This window comes from Mus musculus, chromosome 3 (genome assembly GCF_000001635.26).
Source record: "Mus musculus strain C57BL/6J chromosome 3, GRCm38.p6 C57BL/6J".
Lineage (NCBI taxonomy): Eukaryota > Metazoa > Chordata > Mammalia > Rodentia > Muridae > Mus > Mus musculus.
In genome coordinates, this window is record NC_000069.6 from 72,938,169 (window position 1) to 72,953,719 (window position 15,551).

Consider the following 15,551-nt stretch of genomic DNA (forward strand, 5'->3'; position numbering starts at 1 on the left):
TTTGGATACTATTTGTATCTGGTGTGTGTGTGTGTGTGTGTGTGCATACACATGTGTATAATGTATTGGTGTTATATCCATTGTACAAAATTGAGCAAGTTGACATGCCCATTATCACATGTTTTCCTCTGTTTTGTCTTTGCTTAATTGCTTTGATCAAGGTATCACACTGCACTAGTAGCTCATTATTTAGACTAAGCTAGATTGGCAGATCTAAGAGTACTTGGGACCCACCTCCCTCTGATTCCCTTAACACTGCAGTTAAATTCAAAAGTAGCTCTGTCTGGTTTTTTTTGTTGTTGTTGTTGTTTTGTTTGCATGGGTTCTTGATATTAGAACTCAAGTCCTGTTGTTTGCAGACAGAGATCCCTCTGATACAGCTTCCCAATACCTTACATTATAACTCTTACTTATAATTCTCAATACTCACTCATGAAGAAATGGCCTTGCAACTGTCTCACCAAACGCGTGGGCTCTATAGAACAGAGTGTAGAGGAAGGGAAGTAAAGTGTAGCGGATGGTTAGGTAGTGCCTTGATGTGTTTACCAAAAGAGAGTCTGCTCCCCAAAAGGCAGGATCTTGTTCCTATACCATAGCAAAAGAAATAAAAATAAGAAGAGGATATGTAAATAAACATTAAAATTAGACTATTCTAATCATTATTTAAAACAAGTTGTTTTAATTTGAACTCTTCTATGAAAAAATTTAAAATTGACCCGAATATAACCTCTTTATGCCTGAATGTTTTAGGCTTTGTATCCTAAGTTATATTTTAATTAATCTCTATGTTAAAGGATACGCTTTTCACTTAAATACACAGTTTTAAAGAGGTGAAAAATAGCCAGATAAGCTTTCAAACTCTTAGTTTTCTTTAGACTGTCTCCAATTTTATGTTCTCAAAATATTTGCCAAATAATCTGAGGTCCTTTCCAGTTTACATCAGCATGCCTGTACCTGAATTTGTGCTCAGGTACATGGCATAATGTGACCAATAACCTACATGTCACCCATTCAAGTACAGGCCTGAGTGTGCTTAAGAATTCTTTCCTGTGCATTATCATTGACCTCAGAAGAAACAGAAACAGTCTAAGGGTCCAGAAAACCAAAGAACAAAGTTTCCTGGATAGTTAGCTGACTTCAGCTTTAAAGTTCAACACTCTTCCTGTGACCAGATCTAACTAGGTGACAACTTCCTCCCAGTGCCAAGCTTGTTGACACAGTGTGCTAGAGAGTTATAGAATTTACTGAGCCTCCTTAAATTTACAGTGAAATCATGCTTTCCATTCACTAATCTCAGACACAGAATATACTGAGGGCTGCTATGGCTGAATGTTTTCTGGAGATTCAAGGCTCTTCTAGTGGTCCTGTACACTTTAACATCTTTCCTAATGACCTGTCAGAGCCTGTTGGAACCCAGCTGTGGGATGACTCTCCCTGCCAGGTCACCATCCTTCCATCAGTTTTCGGAGGTACAGACTTGAACAGTGGGTTGACGACAAGTCTCACTATTCTGTTGGCTTATAGCCATTCTGGTATCCGCCACACACACTCTACTAACTAGGCACAATACTCATCCTGGCATACCATTTACATTTTAGAAACTTCAAAATGAGTGCAGAGTATTTGTATAAATCTCTTCTATGAAACTGGATTCCTCAGAATCTTCTTTGTGCCCCTTTTGGCTGTGTTCCCTGAAGTTCCTCACAATGGGAGCTCTGCAACTGACATGTCTCAATGGAACTGTGGTTTTTGTATGAGAGTAACTTATAAACACTGAATGAAAACTGTCTTGATCATCATGTTCTTAATTGACTGGCAGGTTTAAAAGGATATTACTATACTCTCTTAAAAATATATCTATGATAGCTCACAGCACACAGATTTCAGATAAGAAGAGCTGTATTCTCCAGTATTACTATTCCTACCATTTTAGACTAGTGCTTTAAGTTTTGAGTTTACTGGCATGTTCACTGAACTCTTATTAATCATACTAAAATGTCTTTGGACTCAAATCATATTATCTTGAATCATTTTTTCTTTTATAAAAACAGCTAACAATCTTACATAGAAACTAACCAATAACCCCCAGAGCTTTTGTCTCTATTTTCATATGTAGCAGAGGATGGCCTAGTCGGCCATTAACTGGAGGATAGCCACTTGGTCTTGTGAAGATTATGTGCTCCAGTACAGGGGAATGCCAGGGCCAGGAAGTGGGAGTGGGTGGGTTGTAGAACAGGCCAGGGGTGGTGGTATAGGGGACTTTCAGAGAGGAGACTTGGAAAGGGGATAGCATTTGGGCCATCAATGGAAAGAGAGGCCCATTGGTCAGGCAAACTTTATATGCCCCAGTACAGGGGAAAGCCAGGGCCAAAAAATGGGAATGGGTGGGTAGGGGAGTGGGGGGGGGGAGGGTGTGGGGGACTTTTGGGATAGCATTGGAAATGTAATTGAGGAAAATACATAATAAAAGAAAAAGAAATAAAATACCCCGTCCAAACAAACAAATAAACAAAAAAAAGAAATATAAATGAAGAAAATATCTAATAAAAAAGTTATATTTTGTTATAAAGTAAACTGAAACACAGTAGTTAAAATCCAAGATAAAAATATGGATACATTTCGTTTTGTAATTTCCACATGTGTCCATTTTATACATAAAATATAATTTCAAAAATTTATCTATGAAACATGTTATATACTTTAGATCTTACCTTATGTATACAGATGGAAGTACATTGCTTTAAAATACAGTTGTGTTGGTTTCAAAACAAACTTGGAAGGAACAAGTGTCACTTACCGCATAGCCTTCAGCATTGTGGTTTCTAGAAAATGGATAAAAGGCTCCCAGTTGCATCCATCTTCTGCAGAGTTCTTCTGTGGTGTTAGCCAAAAATCCACAGATGTCCGCCCCTACCTAAAGGACAAGGTTGTGCTTTCTCAGTGTAGCCCTTCTAATTTACCTAGGACATCCCATTTTATGCACCAGTTAATCAACATTGCTCATGGTCTACTTGCACTTTTGCCTTTATACACATCCCCTAAAATGATTTAATCTCCATATTTGCTCCTTCTTTGTATCTACCTACATTATTATTATTCTCTGCTCTCGACTGCCTTCCTTTCCTCACTTTTCTCACCCAGAGTTTTCCTATTGCAAATTGCAGACTCCTTTGTGATGACCAGACATTTTTTTTTTTTATCAGCGGTTTGCACAAAGCAATTCTCACCAATAGTTAGCTTTGATTTCTCTCTTTCTGTTTAGAAAAAATAATCTTTTGAACTTTCTGAATATATGGGGTTTTCTCATTTACTATTTCTTATCAGACATATTCTATACAATATTCTATTCTTGTTTTCTATAGATTTACACTAGATTTTTAAATTCAATATTAATGATTTAGGATGTATAAGCTGAAACTATCATTTCCCAGATGCTGGCTGTTTTCTACTTTTAATCTTTAAGATAGCTTTCAATTGGCTAAATGATTAATTTCTTTTTAATCCAATTTACATATCATGTTCTGTAAATTGTGTTCATTGCATTTTGAGACATTATTTTTCTAGCATGCCAGGAATTATCTTCTTACATTTTCTTCTAAAATAATTAAACTTTAATCACAAAATTTTTATATACCTGGTACTTTGTTTTTTACAGAATATGTGAGAAATAGCAGTGTGTTATATTGTTTTGTTAAATGTGTAATTAATCACCCATCTAAATATTTGATAAGTTTCCTTAGATATTTGCAAAGATATAAATCACTTAGACAGTATGTGTACATATGCATGTGTACATGTACATGAGCCTGTATATCTTTTATAATAGTTATATATAAAATGTGTGTGTGTGTGTGTGTGCAATGTGTTATTTCCCCTTTCTTTATGTGGTAGGGTGAAACCCTGAGCAGTGATATTGAATTTCAATTGCAAGTCTTAAAGGTAGAAAAGAAAAAGAACAGAGAATGTAGGTACTGGAAGATATCTGTCATGTTCAGATAAGAAAGGTAAGAAGCAAGGTTGACTTTAGGAACCAAAGTCCCAGCATAGTGAATGGTGAATGGCCTAACTGAGGTACTATTGATAGTAAATGCTCTAGAGGAAGAGCCAGTTTTCTTCTGGAATATTACCACTGAGAGGCTCTGTATGCTTCTATAAATTGCCCTATACCAATGTACGTACTAGGTGCATAAGGGGGACTCAGTATGTTTTAAAATTAGCACATGATATTGGGATGGAAAAGTTGTGGGAAATAGAGGAGGAAACAGAGATAAAGGAATGGAGAGATTTGACCAAAAGACATTATAGACAGATATAATGTTTTCAAATAATAAAAGATTGAGGTCAAGAAAGATGGATGAGAGCAGGGGCAGGTAAATAAGAGGAAAATATAGTGACATATATTAAATGTTAAGTAAAATATTTCAAAAAATTCTTGAGCAGGGGAGGGTATGGGGGCTTTGGGGATAGCATTTGAAATGTAAATGAAGAAAATATCTAATAAAAATTCTTATATTTTTATTATAAGTATTTATTTTTGAAGAGGTTTTAAATTCAAATCCTATGTTTGTGCGACTTTTCAAATAATCACTTTGCATATTTGGTCATATTTCACTTTGTTTCATTGAAATAACTTATTATCATACATTTTAGGTTAATTACTTTTCTTTGCCTATTTTTGGATTCACACCATTTGTGTCTTTGACTTTTCTTTTAATTTGATTATATTTATTTACTTCATTTTATTTTATTTCATGTATTTTTACTTTTGAAAATGAAGGTCTTGCTATGTAGTCCAGTTTGTTCTTATATGTAATACTCAGAAATTTAGTCTGATCTCATTATACATAGCTTATTTAATGCTGAGGTTGAAGACATGCCCACCATGTGCATCTGTTTTTTTTTTTTCTAATTTTTTATTTACCATTTATGACTACAACTTTTCCCATATGGTTTAAACCATACAAACTTTGACCAAGAATTTTAAATTACTAGCCTTCAGTTGTAAATTGATTTTCCTTCCCTTTCTGAAATTTAGCTTGCTATTGGGTGAATTTATTTATATATATCATGCTAAAATATTTTTTAGCCGTCCAACTACTATAGGTGCAAGTTATTCTGTTTCATTTGACTATATATGCTAGAAAACTTAATAATCATTATAAATTCATTTAAAATATTTTGTGATGAGTTTCTATAATTTTGACTGGGTTTTATGCTATTTTTAAAATTATTATCAGGCTTTTCATATTCCATATTTCAGATTTATTACATTTGCTCTACCTTAAGAGTTTGAAACATTGCTCTGCCCCTTCTCTTCACTAGTAGTAAACCATCTTACCAAAGGCATACCGAACATGCCGAACTCCAGCATTCCAGTGATGGACCACTCCATCTGCTCCCAGGAGGCTGTGTTGTCTCCAAGCCAATGAGCAGCATGGTGTCCCGAACCAGCAAATGTTGACCGGGTAAGGATGAAGCTTCTCTTATTAGGAAAAACTTTTTCCACAGCTCTAAAAATATAACCAAGTTAAAAAAATAACTACTACCTAAAAGTAAAATTGAACACATTAGTTAAAAAAAATGCTAGTTTCAAATGTGTATTTGGTCTTTTCAATGACACAAGGAAATATTTCAAAAATTTTGTGAAATTTTAACATCTATTTTGCATTTAGCTACCAATATATTCTGATCAAACATATAAAACAAATATCTTTGAAAAAATATTAAAGTTTGAATAATTTCACCTATCAATTACTAAACTGAAAGTATAATATGTATACTGGTAATTAGCATAGCTGAGAAACATTTGAACATTTTTCTAATAGTTTCTAATAGTCTACTATTTTTCTATCCTCTATCAGTGCCTGTTCATTAATGGTAATTTTCCATCAAAGGGAATTCATTAGAAAAATAAACAAACAAACAAAAGCCCAGGTGTCCTTCAAAATATGAAGTCAACGATGCTCCCTCTGTAAAAATATGGGATTCTCACATTCCTTTTTCACAACATAAATTGTTTTATATTGAGCCATAGATAGTGCTGGTTTTTAATCTGATAATTTACATAATTTAAAATGTAATGATCCACATTTCATTCATGCCTTATTTATTTATGTTTAGATATTATTAATTAGAATAGAATTATAATTATTTCCTTCCTCCCTTTCTCCCTCCAACCTGTATCAAGAGTGCTCCCTTCAAACCATCCTTTGTCCTTCACTTTCAAGTTTACAGCCTATTTTTCTATTATCGTTGTTGTTATTATTGTTGTTATTATTATTATTACATAGAGGTTTGTATAATTAGAAGTAACAACTTTATAAAGACAATATCCTATAGTTTCGGTGCATTGTATGATTTAGCACCAGTAAATTATTAACACTTGAATATACACTTAAAGATAATGTTAAAAAAAATAGAAAAAAAGAAGAAACTTATATCAACAAAGATTTGTTTACCAGAAAAATATTTCTGAAATTATTATGTAATTAACTCCATATATATGATAAAATTATCATATATGGTTATTAGTGTTCCTTTAAACATAAAGAAAGCACATCAAAAGATTTAAAAAAACAATGAATAAAGAAAATGATAAAAAAAAATACTGAGAAGGTCTGTGTATTGTCAGTTGCTGCTCTCTAGAAACTTACAGAACACTAGCAAAAGAACTGAAACTCAATATGTGCTATATACCTGTTTCTGTTTTATGCCATGTTCCTTATTCTATTGTGCTCTACTAATTAGAAACTAAATTTTAGTTGAAACACTTATTTTCGAAGGATAAAGAGCAGTCACTGCATCACCGTTTTAAGCCAGTTGGGAATGTCATGATTGATAAAAGCAACTATATTGTACTTTTCCATAGAAAACAGGAAAACAAAATTTCCAAAGAAAGTCCTCCGGAATAAGCAAATCTTTGCTAAATACACAATTTGACTTACTTCTCTGTGGCTATAGCCATGCTGTATCCATACAGGCTGTGTACATCATACTGATTCCCCCAGTGCTGCACAGCATCCATGCAAAGCGTTTTGGAGTACATGATTTTGTCAAGAATACCTTAGAGAAAATAATATCACAATATTTTCGTAAGATATTTTATCACAATATTTATTTCTGTTTTTATAGTGTGTTCTATATACCTAATCAAAACAAAACAAAACAAAACCCACAAAAGACCACATTTAGTTAATATTTGATAAGGTTCCTGCATTTCATTTCTTTTGAGACTGGACAAGATTTTTTAGCTACAATAAGTATAAACCCATTACACATTAATTGTATTACATGTAATGTGTTGTATTTAATTAAATGATACTTCATTGTTTTAATAATACATAATTCTATGGGGGATAGTCATTGATAGGTACATTGCAATTTACACATTGATGCTGTGCAGCATTTGTCTAAATACTAATTTTCATCATTTCTAGCACACTAATTGATTTAAATGTGATAATGCTTAGGAGCTGGTGAGATGGCTCAGTAAGGAAAGCTGAGGCACACAAGTATAAAGACTTGAGTTCAGTTCTCCAGCACCCACACGAAAGCCACACATGGTGGTGACCACTTGTCATCCCAGCCCTGGGAGGTATAGACAGGTAGGTCCGCAGAATTCTCTTGTCAGGTTGTCTGTCTATATCTCCCATACCCCCTCTCTCTCATTTAGTCTAGCTTTAAGGAATAAGCCTTGTTTGAAAAAATGAGTTTTGAGTAAGGTTGCTTACTCAATAATTAGTAAAAATTGTTGTGACAACCCAAGCACTAGACTTTAGATTCCAGCAGCCATATAACATGATGGATGTTCAGGGCAGTTTTATAATTCTGTGAATCAGAACAAGAGTCATTACATTATGCTAAGAAAATATGAGTGTCAATTTCAGGAAGAAAACCTACTTTAGTGGAATAAATGGAGGGTGATAGAGAAAACAAAAGTTTTCTACAGGGTTCTGTGGGTTGGCACAAGTAAATATGCCCATGACCATAAGCATATACTGGTATAGACATAGATACAGCACAAAGAAACAAAATTTACAAAATAGTATGAAGAGGAAAAATTAACATCTAGTTTTAAATGAGGTCATGTAAACTCATGCAATTATATGAATACACAAATGGCACACACAGAAAGGAAATAAAAGATATTGTATTGATTGAAAGAGAATACCTTGAGCATCTCATATATGAGCATGAAAAGATGTATACATGCATAGAACACAAACTAATAAGTGGTATGTTAATGCAACAATAGGGGTATTATATTTGGCAAAGAAGAAAGAAAAATCATTAAATCTCGGATTAAAAAGTATAGCAAAATTTGTGATTATACATATACCTTATAATTTATTAGTTAATAAATATTTTGGCTCAGCATTGGGTATTCAGGTAAGCAAATGAAATTTACCGGGAGTAAAAGGAGGGTAATTCAGTAGATTGGGAGCACATCCTTTCTGAGAACCGTGGATAAAGCTGGAAACTTCATTCATGTCCTAAATAGAAAAGGAAACATTGCAAAATTTTTAAATTGTGAATAACAGATTTCCTATGCTATTTAAATGTAAGTCATTATTGAAATTGTTTTAATCCTGGATGTGCTCTATCTGATCTATATCTATATCTATCAGATCAGATTAAATATATATATGCACACAGATATGTGTCCATTAACAAAAGCATTTATTCATATAGAAATAAATAATACATAAAGAAATATAATGTACAAAATAATATGAAGAGAAAAAAATTAACATCATATATATGTATGTATAAACATATATATACATACACATATTAAGACAGGCACTTTAGACTTGAGTGAAAGATTGATGATTGTAAGTATTGCAAACGCCTCTCATTTTACAGAATTGTAAACCTATGAAAACTACATCTTTACATTTAACAAATATTTTTCAGAGTTGTGTCTGCCTTCTCACTGTAATTTACTTATACCCATTTTCAGTGTAGCCATTAATTATATATCTTTGATGGTGACAAGCAGTTTTCTAGTGTCTATCATGCTTCAAGCCTATGGCTTGTAGCAATATTCACTTAATCTACATCACTGTTTGTTCCTTTCTTCCACATGTATGGTGTTTACATGTGCTAGTAAGTGATAGAAAATGTTTAAATTTCACTTAGAATATACTCTATAGTGTGTGTGTGTGTGTGTGTGTATGAATTGGTGTGTGTTTCTGAGCAAAACATTTTCTGCTCACCAAATAGAACCACTTGTTTACAAGAGTTACTTACAATCCAGAGTCCATCATATTCCACTTGCTGATGGAAAAGATTGCATTCATTTGCCCACCACTCCCAGGTTCTGGGATTAGTAAAATCTGGGTACACTGTTAATCCTGGCCATACCTAGATAAATAGATTATTCACATGTAAAAAAGAATATTTTTTTACTTCAGTAGTATCTCAAATGCATGTAGTTAATAATATTTCACACTGTTCAATCTCTAATATTGCACTTCAGTAGATGTGAGACTCGTGTATATGAAAACAGTTAAAGTAAATATGAAGAAATATTAAGTATTTAGAAAAAAAGAAAAAGAGGGGAATAAAGTTGTCATATGAAGTAAAAGTAAACGTTTTTCTGAGTATCCTTGTAGATACTCAATTAATTATCCAAAGTAACATATCTCAGTCTCATTAATAAAACAACTATTATTACATACAAACGCATCTACCTTCAAAACCTCAAGAAAGAAGTTTCATTATTATGGCAATACTTTCTAAATATTGTCTGAATGTTCTAAATATTTTTATAATGTCATATGATTTACTAGAACTTTGGGAGGCAAATATTTTTATTTTCATTTTGTAAATAAGGTAGACTATTTAAATCCATCCTACAAAGTGTTACAAACGACACACAGAAAAAGTAAACGGGATGTTCAAGTTCATATTCCCAACAGCTGTTCAGCAGGATTTAAACTCAAGGTAGCAAAGATCTGATCCTATTGTGTCACAAATGAGATATAGTATATGGCCTCTTTATTACGCATGCAATAAAGAGTATTATTTCTTTATGTATTCCTCAAATAACAGCATTCACAGGCAGGCAGAATTTACTTCTAGTTAATTATGACAAGTTTACATAGCTTTAAAACCAGATAAACACTATTTATTATCTTTTGATCTGGCCAGGATAATAGTGACAAGTGTCCAAAAAGCATGGTCTGTGCAATGCCAGGGACTTGTGTGGGTCTGGTGGAGCTTATTGTCACAGGAGAAAGTGCTGTCTTGGAAATTTTAAGGTTGTAAGCTACAGTAAGGATAGATACAATATTTATCATTGTTATAAATTATGTTTTAATAAATACATATTTACATTTTTTAGTTCCTCACAGTTTTATTTATGGTGTTTGTTTGTTTGTTTGTTTGTTTGTTTGTTTGTTTTTAAACACAGCAGTGAATTACCAATGCTATGTGTCTAGTAGTTATTTGCTTTTGCCACAAGGTATGGCTATGCAACTAGTAACATTTCTTCTGTACAAACATATACACCAAGGGCTGGGAAGGTGCCTCCATCCGTGAAATCTTTGCCACAAAAGATTTGCATTCAGAGTCCCAGAACCATAGCCATTCTGAAATCCCAGTACTCCTAAAGGAGGAATGGGAAGATACAGAAACAGCCTATGACACTTCTGGAACAGCTTGCCTCACAAATGCACCAGGAAATATGGGACCGTGTGTAAACATGGTAAAGACAAGAACTGACATCCAAGTTATTCTCTGACCCTACATACATGCAGTGGTGCACTTGTGCCTGCACTTACTTGCATACACATATCGATTGACCTACAGGCCTATGTAAATACATAAACATGCAAAGACTTCTACTTATAATTAACTCTCTGATCTCTGAAATTTTAATCCAATTTTGGATATTTCAGTTTTCTTCCTTGCAACAATTTCCATAACTTCACATTATTTTGAGTTTTAAATGTTAAGTCATAAAACTAATAGTGTAGTTTATATTTACTTGACTTGCAAATATTTTATATTAATTTCTTAATGTAAGCATCAAAGATTTTTCACAGGAATTTAAAAAGTATATCAGATTTATTGGATTCCGTTTTGATAATTAAGTTTAAATGATCTGTTACAGAGTGTTTCCTCTTGCTAGTTTCCTTGCAAAATTACAAATCATATCCAAAGAGAAAAACCAATAAACTTACACACATACACACACACACACACACACACACACACACACACACAAACACACACACACAAACACACACACACACGACATTTACACCAGCACTACTTGCAAAATACAAAGTCAGAGCCCAAATAATTTAATGAATGTGAGAACTTACCTCTCCAATAAGTGATGTGGTTCCATCTGACTCTTTCACCCAAACATTTTGCTCATTCCCCCTCACATATGTTTGATATTCGGCACCATTTGCACGTTTGTTTATAGAGATTGCAGGGTCCTGATGAAGAAATAATATTCTGTAGGCAACATGTTAATATACAAATGCATAATAATAAAAATGTGTTATTACACAAATTATCTTTACCAGGATGATAATATATTTTTGTCCATGGTTATGTAAATCCTGAGCAAACTCAGGAAGTCCTTTAAATGCCACTTCATCATAAGTAAAGTCCTTTTTGTCTTCCATGTAGTCAATATCAGTGACTTGTGCATCCTGAAAAGCAGCAAAGCTGGTTTCAGTGTGAGTAGGAAGAGTTTTCTAGTAACCTCAATATTTAAGCACAAGCCTTTGTTTTATGCAGAGAGTGATCAAGTTGACAGTGAATTCAAACTACTCCTTGGAAAGCATGCTAATGTAATTTAATCTCACTATTTGGAGGGAAGTAGGAGAGTTTCAAAATGCAAATCAGTCTAAGCTACAGAGACAGACATTGTTTCAGGAAAGAGCCATAAGTTAACTTGCAGTTTATGAAATGAAAAAAGTAGAATTGCTTATCAAACTGTTTACTTTCATTCATTCGTATTGTTTGCTTAGTTTGTTTCATTTTTAAGTGCTTGTTATGAAAGCTAAAATCTAAGGAATGCTCTATTACAGAACTACTCCACTAGCACTAGACTATCCCATTTTTAAGTGTTAAATTCTTAATGGGCAATCCATTGAGATGTCTCATTGGTAACGTGTATTCAAGTCCTGTGTGTGTGTGTGTGTGTGTGTGTGTGTGTGTGTGTGTGTGTGTGTGTGTGTGTGTGTATGTGTGTGTGTTTGTGTGATATCTGGGTTATTTAAAAAACAATGCTATTCTGTTTACACACACATATTTGTTCCATACTACTGATATTTTCCAAACATGTCTAATTTCCTATTGCATTCATTTATACCCACAGATAAGTGCAGCTTTCACTCTGAATCAAAGAAACATTTTTTTTTCTTTTGCAGCCAATAGAGACCTCAACAGCAATGCACAACTGGCAAAAATACATAAGTTCATAGAAGAACTGATAATGGTGTTCTTATCCCAGGTTGATATACCTACAATGCTATCCCTACAGACTCAATGAAGTGTTACAGAAGAGTGGACAGGAAGATTGTAAGAGCCAGAGGACCAGGACATTTGCTGTGACATAGTGTCACTCTATGTGACAGGAAGTGGCAACATGAATTCTTAACAAGATGTTTGCCTAAATGTGAGCTGTCCAATGACAGTGCCAGTTGTTGGATCAGCATGGAGGAAGTAATCACACAAGTCCCAGTTCTAGAAGCACTTTCCTGGTAATGAATGGCTGTTACTAGAGGGTGAATCTGTTTACTACAGGCTCATGCCCTTGGATACTTAATCCTAAATGGTCAGCCCTAAACAGATACAGGCACCATCAAATGTGCTAGACAAGACATGTTTGTGTGTGTGTGTGTGTGTGTGTGTGTGTGTGTGTGTGTGTGTGTGTGTATTAATAGTAATTAAATAAGTGATTATGAATTTGAGAAGTTGTGGTATGAGGTACTACTGAAAGGAAGAGTGTAAATTATTAAATATAGCACTCATGAATGGATTTTCAAAATTTAAATGAAAATATAATAATAACAAAAGATTTTTACTAATACAACTTCTGATAAGTTCTTCAAAAGAATATTTTGACCAATTAATAAAAAAGAAGTCATTAATTTTTAAAAACAAGAAATTGGAGGGTCTGGAGGATGGAAAGGAAAGCTAAAAGTGATGTAATTATAGTCTCAAAAAAAAAAAAGAAAATACAAAAACTTAACCAACTTATAGACATCAAATATGGATACAAACTAAATTTACCATTAAATCAGTTTTATAAGTATAAATATTCTAGACTATTGATCTAACATACTTTATGTATCCATGTATCATGACACTTTGAGTCGTTTCCTTGTATGTGACCATGTTTGCCCTACAATCCCCCAATCCCTAACACCCTCCACTCTTCTTACATATGGGATGCCAGCTTCCCGGTTTCTTCTTACTACTTCTTTCACTTTATCTAAAGACACGTAATTCCAGCGACTCAGTTGAAAGCCAAGGTTCCAATATGCTGGCATTGCTGGTCGTCCAATGAGCTTGAGATGAATGGACAGTTAATTAGTTTCAACAAAGAGAAATTTGTCTTTAGAATCATTAATATTGATGTGCTTTTTATTCTACTACACCTCTAGCACTCATTTAACTAAATAATGTAAGATCAGAATCATATCTAAATTCTATTTATATCTGCCAAATCTGCTAGAATTTTCTTATAAATACTTATCAAAACACTTACTAAGTATATGTTCTATACTACATATTTGAGTGTTTTGTGATAAAGAAACATTCAGCAAAATAACAGTTTCAAAAATATACTTGTATATCATGAAAAATTAAAGACAGGAATAGAAGTATAGTAAAGGAAATTATAACACAAGAGGAACAATTTTTTTCATATCCCATTTTGATTAAATTCATAGATGATCCACATTTTTATTGGCTATTTCTATTTTCCCAAATTATATACATACTTTTGCTTTATTCTATCAAAAACAATCATAACTAAAGGTTGAGTATGTAACAGCTCCAATGAGTGAATTCTGAGCTCAGTGATCTAGTCATAAAATTAATCTAAATAAAAATATACATTTGCATACATGTAAATGTCATTATACAGAGGAATAATAAATATCAACTCATCAAATTTTGATAAGTAAAATACATGTAGATAGGAAGTCCCATAGGTGTAACAAATTTTTTAATGACTTCTTAAAGTAAATTATGGTGGGAAATAATTTACAAATTCATCCTGAAACCAACCTCTTGATATTGTTGAACAACTTGTTCTGGTGTGTCTCCAAGAAATATATAAAAGTCTAATACGCCACCAGTAACTCTGTAAGTAATTATTGGTGTTGGCTGGATGAAAACCTCTACAAAATATAAATAGGAAACAAATATACATAATTTGTAAAATGTTTTCAATGGTAAAACAATTGTGAAACATGTTTAAAGAACATCTTGTTAGCCATATCAGTGTATAATATTCAATTATTAAGCTATTGACAGTAGGAATGTCTTGGTAGAAAAACAGAAGGCTGTCACTTGTAAGCTATATGAAGGATTGCCAAGATGCCCTTTTCCAAAATTGGCATGACTTCTCTGAAAATCTTATAGCAAAGCACAAGTTTCACACTCCTAATAAGAACAAATATCTTGTTAAACCCATATCTCAAATGCTTATTGCAGCTTAAGATTAATTATGCATCACTACACTATGTACACTTTCCCATATAAAAACAAGAAAATACCTAATAAAAAGTAAAATGAAATTTTAAAATCATCTAATAATAATTTCACACTATGCCATTGTTTACAGAATAGGTTGGATTTTTTTGTGGAGTCAAATATCTATGACTGCAATAAGAAAAGTACTTATATTCCAGTTTTATACAATGTATATGGAAATTTCACACAAGCATATTATCAAATAAATTGTACTTGCCCATTGCATTGCTGTTCATAAGGAAAACACCATAGGACTTGCCAGAGTTATCTTCAATGCCCATGAAGAATGTCTGATGCCCATAGAGATTATGATTATTCTGGAAGGTGAAGTTTCAAATTTTAAATATATAACTGGATACAACGTAAAGATGTTTTAAACCAATATGAATATATTTGCTAAAATGGATTTTACAAACTCAACTGCTTTTGTAATTTACCCTTCTACAGCTCTACACTATTTCCTCTTATTTTTTGTCACGTAAAAGTTACAAAAATAATATAATGTTCTTTAGTTAATAACTTTATATTAGCAAAAGAGACATTGACATGTGGTAATATGTTGCTTACTTCTCTTTCTTTTATTAGAATTAAATTTATCTGAATAAGCTGTGCTGATTTTAACACACACACACACACACACACACACACACCCTTTTTTTCCCATAGGACCCAGAACAATGTCTATACTAGATCTGTTTTCGAAGAACAGATGAGAACATGGCATTATCCAGCCAAATCCTAAACAACTCGGACAAATGGAAATGTAAGACTTTCTAATTGGTTTTAGACAGAAACATAAGAAGAGCCTGGATAGAAAGACA

At 33.0% G+C, this 15,551-nt stretch overlaps 1 protein-coding gene across 1 annotated transcript in view; it reads right to left on the reverse strand.

Moving 5' to 3' along the window:
- Window positions 1–15,551, reverse strand: part of Sis (sucrase isomaltase (alpha-glucosidase)) — a 79,307-nt gene that overhangs the window by 49,612 nt on the left and 14,144 nt on the right. Inside the window, exons 8-18 of the mRNA NM_001081137.2 lie at window positions 14,948–15,047; window positions 14,263–14,375; window positions 13,413–13,538; window positions 11,541–11,672; window positions 11,334–11,453; window positions 9,253–9,366; window positions 8,408–8,492; window positions 6,945–7,062; window positions 5,339–5,510; window positions 2,798–2,914; window positions 431–585 (exon numbers count right to left, since the gene is read on the reverse strand). Of these exons, the coding sequence (NP_001074606.1) occupies window positions 431–585; window positions 2,798–2,914; window positions 5,339–5,510; window positions 6,945–7,062; window positions 8,408–8,492; window positions 9,253–9,366; window positions 11,334–11,453; window positions 11,541–11,672; window positions 13,413–13,538; window positions 14,263–14,375; window positions 14,948–15,047 (1,352 nt within the window). The remainder of the gene's footprint in view (window positions 1–430; window positions 586–2,797; window positions 2,915–5,338; window positions 5,511–6,944; window positions 7,063–8,407; window positions 8,493–9,252; window positions 9,367–11,333; window positions 11,454–11,540; window positions 11,673–13,412; window positions 13,539–14,262; window positions 14,376–14,947; window positions 15,048–15,551) is intronic.